The sequence below is a fragment of the Mus caroli genome, unplaced genomic scaffold, assembly GCF_978045245.1.
Source record: "Mus caroli unplaced genomic scaffold, Mus_caroli_1 scaffold_10, whole genome shotgun sequence".
In the NCBI taxonomy this organism is placed as follows: domain Eukaryota; kingdom Metazoa; phylum Chordata; class Mammalia; order Rodentia; family Muridae; genus Mus; species Mus caroli.
In genome coordinates, this window is record NW_028227265.1 from 6,370,113 (window position 1) to 6,392,062 (window position 21,950).

The following is a 21,950-nucleotide window of genomic DNA, read 5'->3' on the forward strand; positions in this document are numbered from 1 at the left end:
GCCTGCAGCACACGGGGGCTACAGACCAACACCACGCCTGCAGCACACGGGGGCTACAGACCAACACCACGCCTGCAGCATACGGGGCTACAGACCAACACCACGCCTGCAGCATACGGGGCTACAGACCAACACCACGCCTGCAGCACACGGGGGCTACAGACCAACACCACGCCTGCAGCATACGGGGCTACAGACCAACACCACGCCTGCAGCATACGGGGCTACAGACCAACACCACGCCTGCAGCACACGGGGGCTACAGACCAACACCACGCCTGCAGCACACGGGGGCTACAGACCAACACCACGCCTGCAGCATACGGGGCTACAGACCAACACCACGCCTGCAGCATACGGGGGCTACAGACCAACACCACGCCTGCAGCATACGGGGGCTACAGACCAACACCACGCCTGCAGCATACGGGGCTACAGACCAACACCACGCCTGCAGCATACGGGGGCTACAGACCAACACCACGCCTGCAGCATACGGGGGCTACAGACCAACACCACGCCTGCAGCATACGGGGGCTACAGACCAACACCACGCCTGCAGCACACGGGGGCTACAGACCAACACCACGCCTGCAGCACACGGGGGCTACAGACCAACACCACGCCTGCAGCATACGGGGGCTACAGACCAACACCACGCCTGCAGCATACGGGGGCTACAGACCAACACCACGCCTGCAGCATACGGGGGCTACAGACCAACACCACGCCTGCAGCACACGGGGGCTACAGACCAACACCACGCCTGCAGCACACGGGGGCTACAGACCAACACCACGCCTGCAGCACACGGGGGCTACAGACCAACACCACGCCTGCAGCACACGGGGGCTACAGACCAACACCACGCCTGCAGCACACGGGGGCTACAGACCAACACCACGCCTGCAGCACACGGGGGCTACAGACCAACACCACGCCTGCAGCATACGGGGGCTACAGACCAACACCACGCCTGCAGCACACGGGGGCTACAGACCAACACCACGCCTGCAGCACACGGGGGCTACAGACCAACACCACGCCTGCAGCACACGGGGGCTACAGACCAACACCACGCCTGCAGCACACGGGGGCTACAGACCAACACCACGCCTGCAGCACACGGGGGCTACAGACCAACACCACGCCTGCAGCACACGGGGGCTACAGACCAACACCACGCCTGCAGCACACGGGGGCTACAGACCAACACCACGCCTGCAGCACACGGGGGCTACAGACCAACACCACGCCTGCAGCACACGGGGGCTACAGACCAACACCACGCCTGCAGCACACGGGGGCTACAGACCAACACCACGCCTGCAGCACACGGGGGCTACAGACCAACACCACGCCTGCAGCACACGGGGGCTACAGACCAACACCACGCCTGCAGCACACGGGGGCTACAGACCAACACCACGCCTGCAGCACACGGGGGCTACAGACCAACACCACGCCTGCAGCATACGGGGGCTACAGACCAACACCACGCCTGCAGCATACGGGGGCTACAGACCAGCACCACGCCTGCAGCATACGGGGGCTACAGACCAACACCACGCCTGCAGCATACGGGGGCTACAGACCAACACCACGCCTGCAGCATACGGGGGCTACAGACCAACACCACGCCTGCAGCATACGGGGCTACAGACCAACACCACGCCTGCAGCATACGGGGGCTACAGACCAACACCACGCCTGCAGCATACGGGGGCTACAGACCAACACCACGCCTGCAGCATACGGGGGCTACAGACCAACACCACGCCTGCAGCATACGGGGGCTACAGACCAACACCACGCCTGCAGCATACGGGGGCTACAGACCAACACCACGCCTGCAGCATACGGGGGCTACAGACCAACACCACGCCTGCAGCATACGGGGGCTACAGACCAACACCACGCCTGCAGCATACGGGGCTACAGACCAACACCACGCCTGCAGCATACGGGGGCTACAGACCAACACCACGCCTGCAGCATACGGGGGCTACAGACCAGCACCACACCTGCAGCATACGGGGGCTACAGACCAGCACCACACCTGCAGCATACGGGGGCTACAGACCAACACCACGCCTGCAGCATACGGGGGCTACAGACCAACACCACGCCTGCAGCATACGGGGCTACAGACCAACACCACGCCTGCAGCATACGGGGGCTACAGACCAACACCACGCCTGCAGCATACGGGGGCTACAGACCAACACCACGCCTGCAGCATACGGGGCTCAGACCAACACCACGCCTGCAGCATACGGGGGCTACAGACCAACACCATGCCTGCAGCATACGGGGGCTACAGACCAACACCACGCCTGCAGCATACGGGGGCTACAGACCAACACCACGCCTGCAGCATACGGGGGCTACAGACCAACACCACGCCTGCAGCATACGGGGGCTACAGACCAACACCACGCCTGCAGCATACGGGGGCTACAGACCAACACCACGCCTGCAGCATACGGGGGCTACAGACCAACACCACGCCTGCAGCATACGGGGGCTACAGACCAGCACCACACCTGCAGCATACGGGGGCTACAGACCAACACCACACCTGCAGCATACGGGGGCTACAGACCAACACCACGCCTGCAGCATACGGGGGCTACAGACCAACACCACACCTGCAGCATACGGGGGTTACAGACCAACACCACACCTGCAGCATACGGGGGCTACAGACCAGCACCACACCTGCAGCATACGGGGGCTACAGACCAACACCACACCTGCAGCATACGGGGGCTACAGACCAACACCACGCCTGCAGCATACGGGGGCTACAGACCAACACCACACCTGCAGCATACGAGCATCAGGCATAGCTAGGACTTGCTCCCATCTGCCCCAAACGTTAATATCTTCCTCATCCACTGAAGAGTCCAATTCTCTCTCTACACAAATTCATTTATTGAAATGAGTAATATTTAAAAATAAGCTGATATCAAGTGGATTGGTATAGACCTTTAATCCCAGCACTTGGTAGGCAGAGGCAGAAGGATCAAAGGCCCTTTACTCTCAGCAGCTGCATACACAGGTACATGAATAATACCAACACTTGGGAGGAAGAGACAAATGGATCTATGTGTGTTCTGGCCAACAAGAGCTACATAGTAAGACCTGTCTCTAAAAACAAACCAAAAATCAAAACTCACAATCACATATGCTTCACACGAATTCTCTCACACACACAGACAACTCCAGGGTTAGCAAGAAAGCTCAGCAAGTCAGGGCATTTGCTGCAAAGCTTCGTGACCTGGACCAACAAGCTGGATGGACAGAACCAACTCCCATAAGCTGTTTCCCAATTTCTACAAGCACACTGTGCCATGCATGCCCCTGTCCCATCAGACACAAATAAAAATAATAAAATGTAGAATACAGTCTAGAGACACAGTTCAGTGGCTCACAGCACTGGCTGTGCTTCCGAGGACGCAGCACCATGTGGCCACTCACAACCATGCTACTCCAGTTCCAGGTCTGCATCTACTTCTGGCACTGCACGCCCAGGTACACTGACAGACACGCAGACAAAACACCCACATGCAATAATTAAAGATGAAGTATTTATCAGTAACACATTCCTGTAATGCCAGTAATTGGGAGGTGGTGAGCAGAAAATCAAGAGTTAAAGAAATCATTGGTTACACAGTAAAAACTACCAAAATACCATAACAGAGCCAGATGTGGTGGCACACACCTTTAATCCCAGCTCTCTGGAGTACTGATACAGGTGGATCTCTGTGAGCCTGATCTACACAGTATGTTCCAGGCCAACCAGAACTACACAGTGAAATTCTGTCTTAAAATAATAATAAGTAATATAAAAAAAAATCAAAGTCAGGCATGGCTGCATCTACCTTCAAGCCCAGCACTTAGGAGTGGAAGTAGGGGCTCATGAGTTGGAGAGTTGGCTTAACAGTTAAGCACTGGTTGCTCTTCTAGGAGACACAGGTTCAATTCCCAGTACCCACATGGCAGCTCACAACTGTTTGTAATTATAGTTCCAGGGTGCCCAACATTCCCACACAGATATGCGTGCCGGCAGACACTGATGCACATAAAATAAAAAATGCACATATATCATCCTCAACTACATAGTGAGTTCAAAACCTGCCAGGGACAGGCTGGAGAGACAGCCAGTAAGATGAAACAGCTATGTCTGAAACACAGTTGTGTTCACATACCCAGCTGTGTAAAGCTGAGCCTCCTCATGTTCCCCTTCCCCCAACTCCTCACCCCTCATGACCTCTCATCCAGTCATCACTTTAGTTGTCTCCCCTTAGGAGACAGTGCTGCTAAGATGGAGAGTCGTACAGAATATAATGCTTTGTAACCTCGCACTCAGGAGGCTGCGGCCAAAGAACTGCTTCAAGTTTTAAGCCCACTTGGACTGCACAGTGGGCAGGCAGGGATACACAGTAAGGCTTGTCTAAAACAACAACAAACAAAACAAAAACAATCTTAGTGAAAGAGAAGTGGGCACAGATTTCCACTCCTAGTCAAGACCCTATCTGCAATTCATAGCTGCTGCAAAGGGGAAGTCGGTCTTCCCCAGGGAATGGCCGGGGATATAAGCCACACTCCAGGGCTGGCCAAGTGCCTGGAAAGAGTCAGCCAACCCAGGACAAACTATGTGTTTGTTCTGTCTTAAAAGAGAGAAAGGACATGAAGTTGGAAAGGTAGGAGGGAGGATCGAGGAAGAATTGGGGAAAAGGAAAGACTATGACCAAAAATACTTTGTACTGGGGCTGGAAGGATGGCTCAGTGGTTAAGAACATTGTACTGGGGCTGGAAGGATGGTTCAGTGGTTAAGAACATTGTACTGGGGCTAGAAAGATGGCTCAGTGGTTAAGAACATCGGCTGCTCTTCCAGAGGCCGGAGATTCAATTCCCAGCACCAACACAGCAGCTCACAACTGTCTGTAACTCCAGTTCTGTGGAATTTGATGTATTCACACAGATACATGCAGGCAAGCACTGATTGATCAATGATCATAAAATAAAAATAAATTATATATATGTGTGTGTGTATATATATACATACATATACATATATACATTTTATACTATATATATGTATGTGTATAAATATATACACACACACACATATATATAGTGTAAAATTCTCAAAAAATAAACAAAAACATAAAAAAATTAAAAAAAATCAAAACAAGAGGCTAGAGAGATGGCTCAGTGGTTAAGAGCACTGGCTCCTCTTCCAGAGGACTAAGGTTCAATTCCCAGCACCCACATGGCAGCTCACAACTGTTGGAATTCAAGTACCAGGGGATCCAACATCTTCACACAGATACAGATGCACAACAACCACAAATGCCATAAAATTTATAAAAATTTTTAAATTAAATTAAAAACTTTATTAAAACAGGGCCAGAGAAGCAGGCAGTGGTGGCGCACGCCTTTAATCCCAGCACTTGGGAGGCAGAGGCAGGCGGATTTCTGAGTTCGAGGCCAGCCTGGTCTACAAAGTGAGTTCCAGGACAGCCAGGGCTACACAGAGAAACCCTGTCTTGAAAAACAAAACAAAACAAACAAACAAACAAACAGGACCAGAGAGATGGCTCAGCAGTTAGGAGCAGTGACTGTTTTTCCAGAAGTCCTGAGTTCAACTCCCAGCACCCACAGCCATCTATCATGGGATCTAATGCCTTCTTCTAGTGTGTAGGTGTACCTGCAGGTAGAACACTCATATACATAAAATAAATAAATCTTTAAAAAATAAAATTAAAACAAATCTTTTACTTAAAAAGAAAAAAAAGACAACAGAAAGACTGCCCTGAGGCAGGAGGACCAGTGTGAGCTTCGGATGCTGAAGGCTATGTGAGGCTGGACGGGAGCCGCAGCCGTGTGAGGCTGGACGGGAGCCGCAGCCGTGTGAGGCTGGACGGGTACCGCAGTAGTTACAGTGCTTGCCTAACTTGATTCCCAACACTGCATAAAACTTCATTTTACCAGAGGTGGTGGTGCACGCCTTTAGTTCTACCATTCAGGAGGCAGAGGCAGGACTGATCTCTGTGAGTTTGAGGCTAGCCTGATCTACAGAGAGTTCCAGGACAGTCAGGGACAGAGAAACAAAAACAACAACACAAAACCAAAACAACTAAACCCCCATCAGTTGCTTCAGAACTTCCAGCAGTGCAGTTCAAACTTTATTCTCGGCACGCTTTACACTCCTGCACGGTCTGAGCTCCAGAACGCTGAGACCTAACATGTGAGGCCTCAGATTCTGCACTTGAGGCTAGGACCTGGGACCCCTGGGGCTGGGCAGCAGTGGCGGTAAATGGTGGTGATGCTGCCCCTGTAGACCTGCTCCGCTCACTGTCCTGTCCTCCCAGATCTCCCGGCTCATGTAAAGCACCCAGGAACAGTGAAAACACTGAGCAGTGTGCATGGGGCTGGGCTCACCAAGGTTCCCACTCCCAGGACAAAGGTAGAGCTAAGATTTGCCCTTTCTGTGCAGAATCACAGAGCTGTCTGCCTGACTACGACAGAGAGACTTAGGTGTCCACAGAGGCATCTCTAAAACAGAACAAAGGACTCAATAATCACAAAAGTAGGGCAGTTCACATGGGGACAAGTGATCAACTGTGCCTTTCTTAATAAGCCTCGCCCTGCTAAGAGGAGAGCACAGGAGACACAAGAGGACCAGGCGCACTGGAGCAGGAGGCATGCATACCTTCGTCATCTTCAGGGGTCTTGCCTTTGGGTTTATCATTGTCTTTATTCTTCTGCTTCATCCTTGAGGTATTAAAATACAAAGTGCTACCTATAAGAAAAAAAAATCATCAAGTTGCACGAGAAAGTGGTCCACAAATAACATCGCGACGGAAACTCAAAGCTCTGCTCTCAGAGTCGCTGCATGGGAGATATTGCAGCATTTCCTTCTATGCATGGACACTATTACAGTGTCTGCTCATGATAGAATAATGAGCTATTTATTAATTAGAGACACGTATCCTTGCTATTTAAACTGGATAGCTAGTGGCTGGAACATACGTCTCTTATAAGAGGACACCAAGTTTGGCAGATCACAGCCACCTGTAACTCTAGCTCCAAAAAAATCCAACACCTTCTTCAGGCCTCTGTAGGCACCTGGATACGGATATACACACACACACACACACACACACACACACACACACACACACACGCCTTAAATCTTTAAATGGGGCCTGGCGAGATGACTCAGTAACTAAGAGCACTTGTTACTTTTGCACAAGGCCTGGGTTCAGTTCGCAGCACCCACATAGGTGCTTACGGTTATGCATCTGTAACTTCAGACCCAGGGGATCCAACACCCTCTTCTGCCTGCTCAGGGCAGCAGGCACACATGTGGTACACACACAAACATGGAGGCAAAACACTTACACACGTAAAATAAGTAAACCTAGAAAATGTTTTAAGATAAAACAACAAGCTGGCTAGCCAGGCACAGTAACCCATGCCTGTAACATAGCACCCTGAGGGCTGAGGCAGAGACTGAGGCCATGTGGGCTACAAAATAAGCTGTACTGAGCTACATGAGACTGTCTCCAGCCGGGCAGTGGTGGCCACGCCTTTAATCCCAACACTTGGAAGGCAGAGGCAGGCGGATTTCTGAGTTTGAGGCCAGCCTGGTCTACAGAGTGAGTTCCAGGACAGCCAGGACTGCACAGAGAAACCCTGTCTCGAAAAAACCAAAAAAAAAAAAAAAAAAGAAAGAAAGAAAGAAAGAAAGACTGTCTCCAAAAAGGAAACAAAAACAAAAAATATTTTTTTAAATTGTCTTCTCTGAGAGAAAAAAATTACAGGATGTAGTTCAGTGGTAGAACACGTGCTGGGTTTAATCCCTAAACACACACACAAAAGTTACAGACGTAAGTTTGAAAATATCATGCGTTAACAGAGAATGATGTAAATCTGTTTTAATTGAGTTTATACAGATACATGACACAATGATGTTGGCATCTGTGGTAACAGTAGCAGCCCCCTTGCCATTGCCAAGGACAGGCTGGCAGAAGGTGGCACGCACACCAGGAAAGGCCTGGATTTGTCCAAAGTCTCAACAGATCAGAGAGAAAAGTCACCATGATATCAAGTCTGTTTCTTTTTAAAATAAATAAATAGTTTTAGCCAGGTGTGGTAGCATATGCTTTTAGCACTTGGGACTCAGAGGTAGGCAGATCTCTTGAGTTTGAGGCCAGCCTGGTCTACAAAGCAAGTCCCAGGACAGTCAAGGAGATACAGAGAAACCCCATTACAGACAAAAAAAAAAAAAAAAAAAAAAAAAAAAAAACCCTCAAATGAACAAAAAATTAAAAATTGATTAAAAAAACTAAAACCAAATTTGTTCTGAGTGTTTCACCTGCCTGCTTGTATGTGTATCACGTGCATACCTATTCCTATGGAAGTCAGACTCCTGAGTCACAGACTGTTGTGAGCTGCCTCAAGTGGGTGCTGGGAACTAACGCAGGTCTTCTGGAGAGGAGCCACAGGTTCAGCCCCAAGTATAATTTTCTTCATAACGACTTTAGCAGATTGTCAGGTGTGGTATCACACGCCTTCAATCCCAGCACTTGGAAGGCAGAGGCAGGCAGATCTCTGGGAGTTCAAGGCCAGCCTGGTCTACAGAGTGAGTTCTAGGGCAGTCAGGGCTACATAAAGAAACTCAAAAACAAACAAACAAACAATCAGAAGCAAAACTGCCTTCCTTCCCGTTAGAAGTCCACACTGAAGTTCTGGCAGGAGAGGTGTATTATGTGTCCGATTCACATCGGTCAGAGCATGGGAAGAAATTCAAATGAAACTCAGCAGGTGAGCCCACTGCCAACACAGGCTGTTCCCTTCAAGTTAGGGTCGAGGCATCCCACTGTTCCTCACTCCAACTGGGCAAAAAAGGAGTTAAATTATGGCACAAACCCGAATGTCCTTTGAGCTAAAGCAGAGAGTCAGTAGAATTTTAATCCCAGCATTGGGGGGCAGAGGCAAGACCTGAGTCTGAGGATAGCCTGGTCTACAGAATTCCAGAACAGCCAGGGCTACACAGAGAAACCCTGTCTCCTAATAATTAAATAACTTGTTTGTTTTAAAAAGCAATCCAGGGCCGGGCGTGGTGGCGCACGCCTTTAATCCCAGCACTCGGGAGGCAGAGGCAGGCGGATTTCTGAGTTCGAGGCCAGCCTGGTCTACAAAGTGAGTTCCAGGACAGCCAGGGCTATACAGAGAAACCCTGTCTCGAAAAACCAAAAAAAAAAAAAAAAAAAAGCAATCCAGAAAGAACAACAGCAACAACAATGGAACACAACTTAATGTTTATTTTTTTAAGATAAAGTGATTTCCATATGTGGGTGTTTTGCAAGAACAGCTGTATTCTGTGTGTGCAGCACTCGTGAAGGCCAGACAAAGGGGTTGGATCCTCTGGAGTAGGCATTACAGATGGCTGTGAGCTGCCACGTGGGTGCTGGGAACCAAACCTGGTTCCTCTGGAAAAGTAGCTCTTAACTGCTGAGCCATCTCACTAGGCCACACCACTTAGATTTTGTAAATGAGGGCTAATAACATGGTTCAAGAGGCAGAGGGACTTTCTGCCAAGCTTGATGACCTCAATTTAATTCCTAGAACCCACAGGAAGTATCTCTGCACTTCGTGCGCACATGCTTGCTCGCGCACGCTCTCTCTCTCTGTCTCTCTCTCTCTCTCTCTCTCTCTCACACACACACACACACACACACACACACACACACACACACACACACGGGGCGGGGAGCGGAGAGACAAAATACAACACTTAAAGTGAGCAAAGAGAAGTCTAGGCCTGGTAGCACATACCTGTAATCCCAGCACCTGGAAGGTGAGAACAGGAGGATTATAAGTTCAAGGCCACGCTGGACTGCAAATTAATGCCTCGTTTCAAGAAAACAAAAGCAAACAAACCACGGCAACACCAGCCTGCAGCCCCCAGGTGAGGAGTGGAGTCTCGTGTCCCCCCACTGGGAAGGGACAGGCAGGATGACCAAGGAGTGCTCAGAGCCCCTATCTACCCACTTCACTTCAGATTATCCAGAACAGGGCTAACATAGCTCACAGCACAAAGAACCAAAGGTTACAGTGAAAACATAGCTTAGTTGTTAGTGTACTTGTGCACCACGTGCAAAGTCCTGAGTTCAATCCCTAGCTTCATGTAAGAAGCTGGACACTGTTCAGAGTGGTACCTGCAACCTCAGGACTGAAGAGGGTCACAAGTTCAGGTGTTTTGTTTTTTAAAGGAATCAAAGGTACTCTTAGTGGCTGGCTGTTCCTAGTCTTCTGGTCAGTGTCAAACTAACTAGTGACGTTCTCCTATGTCACTTGTCACCTGCCAAGGAGCCTCCACTCTTAGACTACAGTGCATGCACACAGCCTGAGATGGTAGATGCTGCTGCACACACAGCATGGCCTTCTGCTCCTAGGCTACTCTACTGAACATCACAGCGAGGAGCACTGCTCACTGCAGCAGTGCTGTGCTCTCAACAACACAAAACCTTTTGGTTTTTTGGATGGGGTTGGGGGTGAGCAGGGGACCAGCAGGGTTTCACTAGCTAGTTCTGCCTGACCTCCAACTGGCAGCCCCTGTTTTAGTGCTGAGATTACAGGCATGTAAGACCATGGCCCTCTTCCACTATGCTCTTATAGGACTACAGTAAAACCTGTGTCCCTCAGTAACGGACCATGCAATGCATACACACCTGAAAGCGGCCACAGTCTGACTGCATTTGGAACTATATGCTGTTTCAGTAACAATCCGCTAATACCTTCAAAGCTAGGGGTCAGTATTCGCAATAGCAAACTCTGTAAAAAAAAAGAAAAAGACCGAGGTAACACTAAGACCATACACCACAACAACACAGGCCTGAAGATATGGACCAAAGTCCTTGCCTAGCATACAGAAAGCTATGGATTTGATCCCCAGTACCTCCTCAAAACTGGGTACAGTGGCGCATGCGTGTAATCCCAGCACTTGGGAGGTGATGCAGGAGCATCAAAAGTGCAAAGTCATTGTCAGCTGCAGAGTGTATACTTAACTCCTGTTAAGTGTTTGTTTATTTTTCCCTTTGTCTCTTTGTGGGACAGGGTCTGGCCTCAAACTCAGTGATCCTCCTGCATCAGCCTCCCAAGTGCTGAGATTACAAACATGTGCCACCAACAGAGAGCTTGTTTCTTTTTAGGTTTTGTCATTTGTAACTGCTTCAGGTAGTTCAGACTGGCCCGAGTTTACTATGTAGCTGAGGATGGCTTTGAAATCCTGACCTCTGCCTCCCAAGTATCAGTATTATAGGTGTGAGCCACAGTTGGCTTAGCCTTTTATAATCCCCCCCAACCCCCTACGACAGGGTCTGACTCCGTAGCCCTGGCTAGCTTTCCACGGAACTTTATATGTAGATCAAGGTGGCCTTGAACTCACAGAGATCTACCTGCCTCTGCTCCTGAGTGCTGGGATTAAAGATGTTCCTGACCATGACCCACCAACCTTTAAATGTTAAGATCAATAATCCAATTTGACATTTTCTGCTTTTTGGCACAGTGAAGGCAAAGGACTGGAACCCTGTTATCACTATCTGTACCTTCTCAGAGCAACATCCCAGCAACATGAAATGGGGTCACCCTGGTGCTGGCTATACTGTGAAGGCCACTTCACTACTACTGAGAAAGCTGGGGCCCACTCGACAGGTGGAGTCAAAGGTCAACACCCTTGCCATGTTTGTGAACTACGAGAAGTACAACTCGCTTAAGCGCACCAGCAATGCCTCCTGTTCCACCAGCTGCTTAGCCCTGATGGCCAGGGCATCTATGTCAACATAACCACAATCCATGCCATCATACTTCAGAGCCTTCTGGGAGACCCACATGATGGCAATGGAGCTGCCCAGATCATCTTTGCCTCTACTGGCACTGCCAAAGCTGTGGGTGACCTCATCTCAGAGCTTAAGAGGAAGAGAGCTAATTGGCATGACCAGCCACGCCACCTGGAGAAAGCTGCCAATCGTATGACATCAGGGTGTTGGCGAAGCACTCCTAAAGGGCATCCTGAGCTACACTGGAGATTCAGTAGACTCCTGAGACTTGGCCAGCAACACTCGCTCTTCCATCTTTAATGCCGAGGCTGCCATTCCATTCAACTACTAGTCTGTCAAATTCATTTACTTGTGCAGAGAATCTGACTACAGCAACAGGGTGGTGGACCTCATGGTCTACAGTGCCTTCAGGGAGTGACAATCCTGGACCACCCATCCCGGCAAGAGCAGGAAAGGAAGAGGGAGGCCTTCCACTGCTGAGGAGTCAGGACAAGTATTGAGAATCTCTCCCTCCTCGGTTTCCATCCTAGAACTGCCTCCCAAGAAGGGGAGGGGCCAAGGGAATGTGTCAATCAACTCCATCAATGAATTTCACTGGACTTAACCACAAAACAAAACAAAAAACCGAAGAAACAACAAAAGTCAATTAACTTTCACCCACAACCCAGTTTCAGTCTCCAATTCACTATCTTCCTGGCCTCGTCCTACCAGCAAATACTGAAATTGCAAGTGTACACCACCTATGTGGGCAAAAAGATCGGGAGTCCAAGGGCTGCTCTGAGTACACATGAACGCCTGCCTCCAGACCAGAAAGAAGAGGACGGAAAGACACGGGTGACCAGGACTCAGTTTGAAGCCGCCAGGGACAGTGATACAGGGCGTCTCTCTCACACAGGCCAGGGAGAGACGAACCACCCGAGGCAGATGCTGCTTCCCGTCCCGGGGAGCCCACAGCAGCCATCCTCCTGCGGAAGAGCGAGGTGCAGGCGCACTTCCGGTCGGCGCGGACCGACCCGCCACACCCGCCACCGCCGCCGCCGGGCTCCGAGCCGGTTACCTGAGGCGCGTGGCCTCCAGCCGCAGCCGGGCCAACCGGAGTCCCGCGGGCCGCATACGGCCGCCTGGCCCCAGCCCCGGACCAGAGGCCTGGGCCACTGCCCGAGAGCAGGCCCCACAGCCGTCGGGGCCGGGGCTCCCGGCCGTGGCGGAGCCCGCGAAGCAGCAGCAAGGCGGCCGCCATGGTGCCGAGAGCGGCGCCTGCGCAGTGCGGCTCCGGCCGCCCTAACGGTCAGGTTTTGAGGACGGCCTCCCTTTGCGCTTGCGCGGGGTTGAAGGTCGCGCGCTCCCCGCGACGCCTGCGCGGTCCGAACCGTCTGGTCTCCGCAAGGTTAGCTGCGAAACCTGGAGAGTCAGCAGGGTGCGCAGCGCGAACGCTGGCAGCCCTCAGCTTGCGGGTTCACGTAGAGACGGGCTACGGTTACCCGGTATTTTTCTCTCTTCTGTTTTATTTACAGTCCAAGTTGCGGTTTCCAGTACTTGGCAAGTGGATACACGATTCGGTTTTCACGTTATCTCTTTCTTTGGGGTGCGATTTGGTGGTTCCTGTTGGCCACTTCCGTCCTTCCTGTACGTATTTTGTTGTTTCTCTGTGTGGTCCTAGCTGTCCTCTCTCTGTAGACCAGACTGACCTCGAACTCGGAGATCCACCTGCCTCTTGGTTTTTGGTTATTTGTTTTTTAAATACAGTATCGCTGTGCAACAGTCTGGCTTCAAACTCAAGCTCCGTCTCCTGTGTGCCGGCCTGACAAGGATGAACCAGGTTTTCTGAACATCAGAGATCCAGGGGATGCCCCCTGGCTGGCTACACAATCGACTTAGAGGCCAGTGGTGTGTGAGACCACAGGGCAGCAGCTACATACAGAGTAGGAAAACGGTGCCCTCAATCTTAGAGAGGGAAAGAGGGGGGCTCCTAAACTCAGAACTGGAGGGGCTGGAGAGATGGCTCAACTGTTAAGAGCACTGGCTGCTCTTCCAGAGGATCCAGGTTCAATTCCCAGCACCCACATGGCAGCTCACGACCATCCGTAACTCCAGTTCCAGGGGATTTGACAACCTCCCACAGACATACATGCAAGCAAAACACCAGTGCACATTAAATAAAACATTTAAAGTGGTGATTGGACCCGTGTCCTCTGGAAGAGCAGACAGTGCTCTTAACCACTGAGCAATCTCTCTCTCTCCCCCCCCCCCTTATAGCCATTAGTGGTCTACTACCCATTTCTCCAACTCCCTTAGCATCCGGCAACCACTAACATACTTTGTTCCTGTGGACTGTGTTTATGACCAAATTAAGGGCCCCCTTAATTATACTCACTGCCCCTGAGGAGCACCCGTCATCCCGAGCTTCGTACCATTTGGCTTTGACAGTTCATTTGTGCAGAGACAGAAGGGAGAGCTTGCTGTCCCACCCATGGACAGCTGCAGTCCCAGGCCTGGGCAGGGCCACTGAAGCTCTTGAGTCCCGCTAGTCCATGCCAGGCTGGTGCCTGGTAGTCTAACTGCAGAAAGCCCCAAAAGCGAAGTCTTGGTGCCTTTCCTTCCACTCCATGTCTTTCTGTACTCTCCAGGTCCCTTAACACTAAATAATTCAAACAATAAGCCTTCTCGGTGCTGACTGGTGCCTGGCTTCATGTCAAGCAAACTCTCTGAAGTAAAAATAAATAAATAAAAATTATCTTACTATGTAGCCGTAGCCCTAGCCAGTCTCAAACTCACAAGAGACCCCCCTGCCCCTGCCCACTCAGGGCTGGATCAAAGGCATGCGCGCACCGTGCCACACAGAAGTGAAAGTTTAAATCATTTAATTGTATGGTCTGAGTGTCTTACCTGCATATATGCAAGTGTATATGTGACTGCCCGGTGCCCTCAGAGGTCTGAACATGAGTGACATTGAATGCCCTGGAACTGTAATTTTAGGTGATTGTGAACCACCGGGTGGTGCTGGGGATCAATCTGGGTCCTCCAAAAAAGCAACACGTATCCATCTCTCCAGCCCCATAAATATTTTAATTAATTTTTATACGTATGGATGTTTTGCCTGCATGCAAGCTTGCACACCTAGTGTGTGCCTGGTGCTTAGGGAGGCTAGAAGAGGGCATCAGATCCCCTGGCACTGGAGTTACAGATGGTTGTGAGCTGCCATGTGGGTGCTGGGAATTAAACCCAAGTCCTCTGGAAGAGCAGCTGGTGCTCTAAACCACTGAGCCATGTCTCTAGCATTTGAAGTAAAGAATGTATTTTACAGATTTAGAAAAAAATAGAGCCAGGAGTAACAGTCGTGCTCCAAGCACTCTGGAGGTGGATAGAGGGCGCTGTCTTCAGTGTAAGTGAGCCAGCCCATCTTGGGAAAAGTTTTTCCTCAAGATTAAATAAACAACTAAAAATAAAAAAATATTGTAAGACAATTTTTAAAAACAGGCTAGGGAACTGGCCCTGTGAACAAAGGGCGTGGTGGGACGCCTTCCATGTAAATTCAGTCTCCAGAAAGGATGGAAAGTCCACACACATTGCAAACATCTGTCATTCCAGCCTCCTACCACAAGGAGACTAGAAGATCAGCTTATAACCGCGAGCTTTTCCACCTGTGCCCCAGTTCCCAAATAACTCAAAGGCTTAACATTATTAATAAATGCCCAGGCCATAAGCTAGCTCATTCCCCAGCTAACTCTTAAATTAATATCCCGTTTATTCTAACCTGAGTTCCACCTCGTGGCTGGCTTCCTCTTTTCAGCTTCTTGTGCCCATGTCCTCTGTGTTCCAGTGGTAAAACAGGCACCTGCCTGGCTCTCTCTCCACTGGAAGTCCCGCCTTCTAATCCTGCCTCAGCTTATTGACCATCAGCCTTGTATAGACAGGTGGTGCTTCCACACAGTACACAGGAGATTAGCCCTGCATCTCCCCCTTTTAGTACAATAAAAGGCTCTTTCTCTAACATCAATAAGGTGCATATAATAAGAACAATTATGCCTTTAATCCCAGCATTTGGGAGGCAGAGACAGGCGGATTTCTGAGTTCAAGGCCACCCTGGTCTACAGAGTGAGTTCCAGGACAGCCAGGGCTACACAGAGAAACCCTGTCTCAAAAAAAAACAAAAACAAAAACAAACAAACAAAAAGCCAGTTATGAAAACTATCAGGTAAGATTCCATTCACAATGTCCAGTCCAAATGCATTTAGCAAACTTGGAGAAAGTATTCCATTCTCTATCCCACCGTGGTGAGTTCAAACTTCTCTACTTAAATCATCTCCCATCATAACTTGGGTTTATCAACCCATAAATATCTTTTTGGACCTTTAAACATTTTCTTAAATCCTAAACAATTTAAGGTTAATGGTGAGACTCTATCTAGTCTTCAACCCCATCAAAAACCTGTGACAGGTAAATATTACCCAGGTAAACAGGAAGTGCAGAGCAAGCAGCTCACAAAACTGTAGAAATGACAGCAGTTGTTAGCTACCTGGACAGTCACCACGATACTTCTGCAGTGTTGGGGCATCGTCTCTAGGCTTCAGGCCCAGGATAAATGACAGACTTTTTGTGAAGCAGGAATTAGGAAGAACTGCTAGCCCTGTCTTAGCAAAGCATGGCAGTAGACTTCCCTGCATTGTCTGCCCTCAGCTTGGACAGCATTCTATCTGAAGTGAGGCAGAGCTAGCTTGGCATGTTTGAAGCAAATTCTGTATGGAGGTTCTTCAATATTTATCACCCACTTTCATGTAGTGTGGGGGTGCTGCCAGGAGCAGGCGGGTCTCACTGTCAGGAAGGCCTTTTATTTCCTTATTGTCTTTTAAAATATACATTTTTTTTTTTGGCTTTTAAGCACATTTATTCATTTTGGTAGAAAAGCTAATTAAAGAAGAAGACAGGAAAGAGTGAATTTATCTCCACAGTAGGACACCAGAATGGTTTTCTTTATTCTTACAGAGTTGTAAGACCAAAGTCTGCAAAGAATGGCTTGTGCTATCCCAAAAGTCCCTCATACCCTCCCCCACCCACTCCCACTTCTTGGCCCTGGTGTTCCCCTATACTGAGGCATATAAAGTTTGCATGACCAATGGGCCTCTCTTTATAAACATTGTTTTTTTTGTTTTGTTTTGTTTGTTTTTTTTTAATTTATTTATTTATTATATGTAAGTACACTGTAGCTGTCTTCAGACACTCCAGAAGAGGGCGCCAGATCTTGTTACGGATGGTTGTGAGCCACCATGTGGTTGCTGGGGTTTGAACTCTGGACCTTCGGAAGAGCAGTCGGGTGCTCTTACCCACTGAGCCATCTCACCAGCCCTAAACATTGTTTTTAAGATTTAATTATTTATTATATGTAAGTACACTGTAGCTGTTTTCAGACTCACCAGAAGAGGGCATCCGATCCCATTACAGATGGTTGTGAGCCACCATGTGGTTGCTGGGAATTGAACTCAGGACTTCCAGAAGAGCCGTGAGTGCTCTTAACCACTGAGCCATCTCTCCAGTAGCAGAAAGGCCTTTTATTAATAAAACATCTTTAAATGCCATATTCTGTTTTGAAGACTATAGTAAATCTGAATAATCAAAACTTGCTTGTTTTTGGATATTCACTATCTGATTAATTTTGAAAACATCTACAAGAGAATAAATAAAGCTTATTTCTGTAATTAACTAAACTAGTACCTAACATGAACATAAATTTGATTAGCTGAACTACTAACTTTGTGTTTCTTAGTTATCCTAAACAGTTTGTAATAACAGCTTTCAAAAGGACTAGGATGTAACATTGCATTTTTTTCATTAATTTATTTATTCACTTTACAGATCAATTGCAGCCCGTACCCTCCTCTTTTCCCAATCTCATCCTTACAAATCTCCCCCCATCCCCTCTTCTTGGGTACCACCCTGCCCTGGGACACCTAGTCCAACAGGACTAAGCACATACTTTCCTACTGATGCCCAGCCAGGCAGTCCAGTTCAGGGAAGGGCATCCAATGGCAGGCAACTGAGTCAGAGACAGCCCCCGTTCCAATTGTTAGGATCCCAAATGGAGACAAGTCAGCACATCTGCTACAGATGTGGAAGGGTCTAGGACCAGCCCTGCATGCTCTTCAGTTGGCGGTTCAGTCCCTGGGAGCCTCATAGGCCAAGGTTGGTTGGCTCTGTAGGTCTTCTTGCAGTGGTTTTGACTCCTCTGGCTCACTCAATTCTATCCCCCGCCCTTCCATAAGCCTCCCTAAGCTCTGCCTGATGTTTGGCTGTGGTCTCTGCATCTGTTTCCATCAGCTACTGGATGAAGCCTCGCAGGAGACAGTTCTGCTAGTGTCAGGGATTGGCTCTCACACATGGAATGGGTCTCAGGTTGGTTGGTTGGCTGTTCCCTCAATCTCTGGACACCTTGTAGGCAGGACAGATTTTGGGCTGAAGCTTCTGTGGGTGGGTTGGTACCCTCCTCTCTGCACTAGAAGTCCCACCTGGCCATCACACTGCATTTTAAAATGAGTTGCATAGGCACAATACAATATACAAGAGTTAAAACATGTCTGTAGCAAAAGATAATCCTGTCTGTCTCAGTATACAAAGTCCATAACAAATGTAAAATAGCTGACTTATTAGTGTTCCTTAATCTAAAAGTAGATTCAATAATTTACCCTGTTATTCTGCTATGCCAACCCCCTTTTTTTTTCTTTTATCCCATCTCCCCCTTCCCTTTCCCCTTAACACTAGATAGGAGAAAGAAGGATAGAGGAAAGAAAGAAAGAGAAAAGAGATCCCTGAATCCAACCTCCCTTACTTTGTTTCCTCCCTGATGAAGGCCATAACTACTTATAACCACTCCTCTTAAATGATGACAAACATCCATCAACCACCCAACTCTTGGGAATGGGGTGTCATCCTCTAAAATTGCTTCCTGCTGTCTGGGGACTGCATCTCTTTGGGGAGAGGGGGTTCTAAGAAAAGTGGGATATTAGTCAGCTTTAGGAAAGCTCGCTGTAACGTTTGCTGTCCAGGCTCTGTGTGATGTGAAAGTGCAGAGCTTAACTGAAGTTTTTTTTTTTTTTTTTTTTTTTTTTCGAGACAGGGTTTCTCTGTGTAGCCTTGACTGTCCTGGAACTCACTCTGTAGACCAGGCTGGCCTCGAACTCAGAAATCCGCCTGCCTCTGCCTCCCAAGTGCTGGGATTAAAGGCGTGCGCCACCACGCCCGGCAGGAAGCAAGTTTTGATGAAATAGCTATTCACACACACACTGAGGTTGGATCAAGCAGGATGTTGGAATAAATATGTCTCAGCACCTCAGCGTTCTTCTCAGGATCCTCGAGGGAAACTCTTGTCCAGGCTGCTGTAAGTTCCTTGGTGTCTGCTAGTTTTTCTCTGAGAACATAGACACTCTCAAAGGTGATAGACATTTCTGCATCAGCACATGGATGGATGTGCAGTGTGCACTCCAGCCCATGGTGGTTCCCTGCTCTTTGTTTGAGCGGGTAAAGCATCTATCTATAAGTTCATTGGGACTAAATAATCAAAGTGCGTGCGAGATAAAACTTCATCCATGCCATGTGAAAGGATGACATATGTCCTGAGGTCTCTGTAGACAACAAGATTTATTGGCTATGCATAACTGAAGTCCTGGCTGGAGACATTCATATCTCAGCCAGTCTCAGAGCTGTTCCCATGTAAAGGGGTCAACATAAACTTTACCTGTTTTGTTGTTATTCTTGGGTTTCTTCCTTTATGTATGCCACATAGATCTTCATGAGGCCTCTGCCCATCAAATCTAAACTTTATTAATTTGGATGGAATCCATAGCTTCTTTCCTCCTGTTGAAACAAAGGCAAAGCCTGGCATAGTGGCCCACACCTTTGATCCCAGCAATCACGAAGCAAAGGCAGGCATGTGAGTTTGAGGCCAGCCTGATCTATAGAGCTAGTTCCAGGACAACCAGAGCTGCACAGAAAAACCCTGACTTGAAAAACCAAAAAGAATAAACCAATTAAAATGGAAAAAAGGGCAAAACCTCTTCCACAACAAAACACATTTCTTGCCTTCCATTCTGTTTTTTGTTTGTTTGTTTGTTTGTTTTTCGAGACAGGGTTTCTCTGTATAGCCCTGGCTGTCCTGAAGCTCACCTTGTAGACCAGGCTGGCCTTGAACTCAGAAATCGGCCTGCCTCTGCCTCCCGAGTGCTGGGATTAAAGGCGTGTGCCACCATGCTCAGCTTTGCCTTCCATTCTGAAGTTATAATATCCTTAAAACAGGCTGTTCTAATTCCTAAGGGTTTTTCATAATCCAGTGTCTCTCAGCAGTTGTGTTGTCTGTCTCATTGACATTTAACAAATTTCAAGTCAATAAGGCATTATTTAATCTATGGGAGGTCCCATATCCCCTTTTGTTCTTTGAACGTGTCCTTTCAAGTGTAGTTATTTTTTTTTTTTTTACAATTATCTGACCTGTAGGTACATAAGATATATCTGTAACATTTTCTATGCCATATTGTTTAAAATGTTGCACTTTACTGGATTGGATGCACATGTTGGAGTATCATCAGTTTTGCTCTGTAAAGGCATCTCCAAGACGGCCATCACCTGTAATAAGTGTACAATCTCAGTCGTCCTTTTCAGAACTGAAGGCAGAAGCCCATTGGAATTCTGAATATGTATCAGCAGTATGATGTATTAACATATGTACATATTTTAATTTGTCAAACTCTACAAGATAAGTCATGTGATGTATGACATCACTCGAAGATGACTTTCATCTGGAAGTACCGTTTTGGCTGCCCTCATAGGTTCCAGACTGTATTCTTCTGAAGTTCTCTATTCTGATGAAGCCTTTTCCTCTGATCTATGGCCTCCATCCTAGCATTAAATTGTAATTGTATTTGGATAAGCAAGACAAACCATATGGGATCCAGATGTGTTGTGTCATTGAGTTTCTCTCCATTTTTACCATAGAAAATATTTTTCTTTTTTCAAGCTCTAATTCTTTCCTTCCTTCAGAGACTTTCCCCCTATGACTTTCTATATTCAATTTCTTTTCAGCACTTAGCACAATTTCAAAGATAACTACCTGGTCAGAGGCTTGTGTCTGGGCTTGGATGTCTTTTCTGTTGGCCCTGGTGCTCCTTCTGTGGTTCAGTTAGCACCTGTTGTTGGTGCCCCGCAATGTCCACTCATCTTGGTCTGGGGTTTTCCAACCCTGGCCAGGCCTCCCTGACCCATCATGCTTCTTCACTTCTTCGCTCTTGTGCGCGCCCAACTCACCAGTAAGAATGAAGCTGCAACAGGATCCTTCTGCACACATTTATTGGGAGAGCTTGATTGCAGAGGCCAAGAGACCCCAAGACCAGAACTGGTGCTGCTTATATAGGCCTAGGAGAGGCGTGTCTCACACCCGGATTGGTTGTGCTTGGGTTATGCTTATCACCTCATTTGCATGCCTACATCTGATTGGTTAACTTCTCTCTCATCTGATTGGTTATCTTGTCTCTCATCTGATTGGTTAATTTTAGTTAATTCTCAAAACTTCATCTTGGCAAAAGAACTTTACTGCCTATGTATGCGTGGTGGCCAGCAGTAGCCAGCTGCCACTCTGCAACGGCACATGTGGCTTCCCACACTTTGCAGCTTCAGGCCTTCACCTGCAGGCACCTGCTGGTAGTCTCAGGCCCACATACCCTACCACACTGGGCATCGAGCTGGGGATGCAGTCGCCCGGACTGGTCTGCTATTTCCCATGGGCCTTCGGCTTCCCAGAGCAGCACGTGCCCTGAGGATCTGGTTCCCCCATCTATCAACTGCTCACAGCAGCACCCAGCAGCCAGCCACACTGCACCTCAAGGGGGAAAGTGGCTGGCGTCTCCACATCCAGCCTCTCCGCAGCTTCCTGCCCACCCTGTCTGCTGGACTAGAGCTGCTCCGCTCACAGCTCACACAGCAGCCTGCCCACCACCACAGAACGGCTAAACCGCCCTTCCCCCATGGCGTCTCGGGCTCTAAGCCTAGATTCTAAGAACGTTAGGTGCCAATTATAACTTTGGGCTTTTCCACCCACACACGGTTCCCAAA

General features: G+C 48.6%; 1 protein-coding gene across 3 annotated transcripts in view; it reads right to left on the bottom strand.

Moving 5' to 3' along the window:
• The window catches only part of Spg7 (SPG7 matrix AAA peptidase subunit, paraplegin), a 39,242-nt gene extending 26,109 nt beyond the window's left edge, over positions 1 to 13,133 (bottom strand). For all 3 annotated transcript variants that reach the window (XM_085843529.1, XM_085843530.1, XM_085843528.1), the window contains exons 1-3: positions 12,916 to 13,133; positions 10,752 to 10,854; positions 6,725 to 6,814 (exon numbers count right to left, since the gene is read on the bottom strand). In XM_085843529.1, the coding sequence (XP_085699655.1) occupies positions 6,725 to 6,814; positions 10,752 to 10,854; positions 12,916 to 13,098 (376 nt within the window). In that variant the 5' untranslated portion in view covers positions 13,099 to 13,133. The remainder of the gene's footprint in view (positions 1 to 6,724; positions 6,815 to 10,751; positions 10,855 to 12,915) is intronic.
• Between the last annotated feature and the right edge of the window lie 8,817 nt (positions 13,134 to 21,950).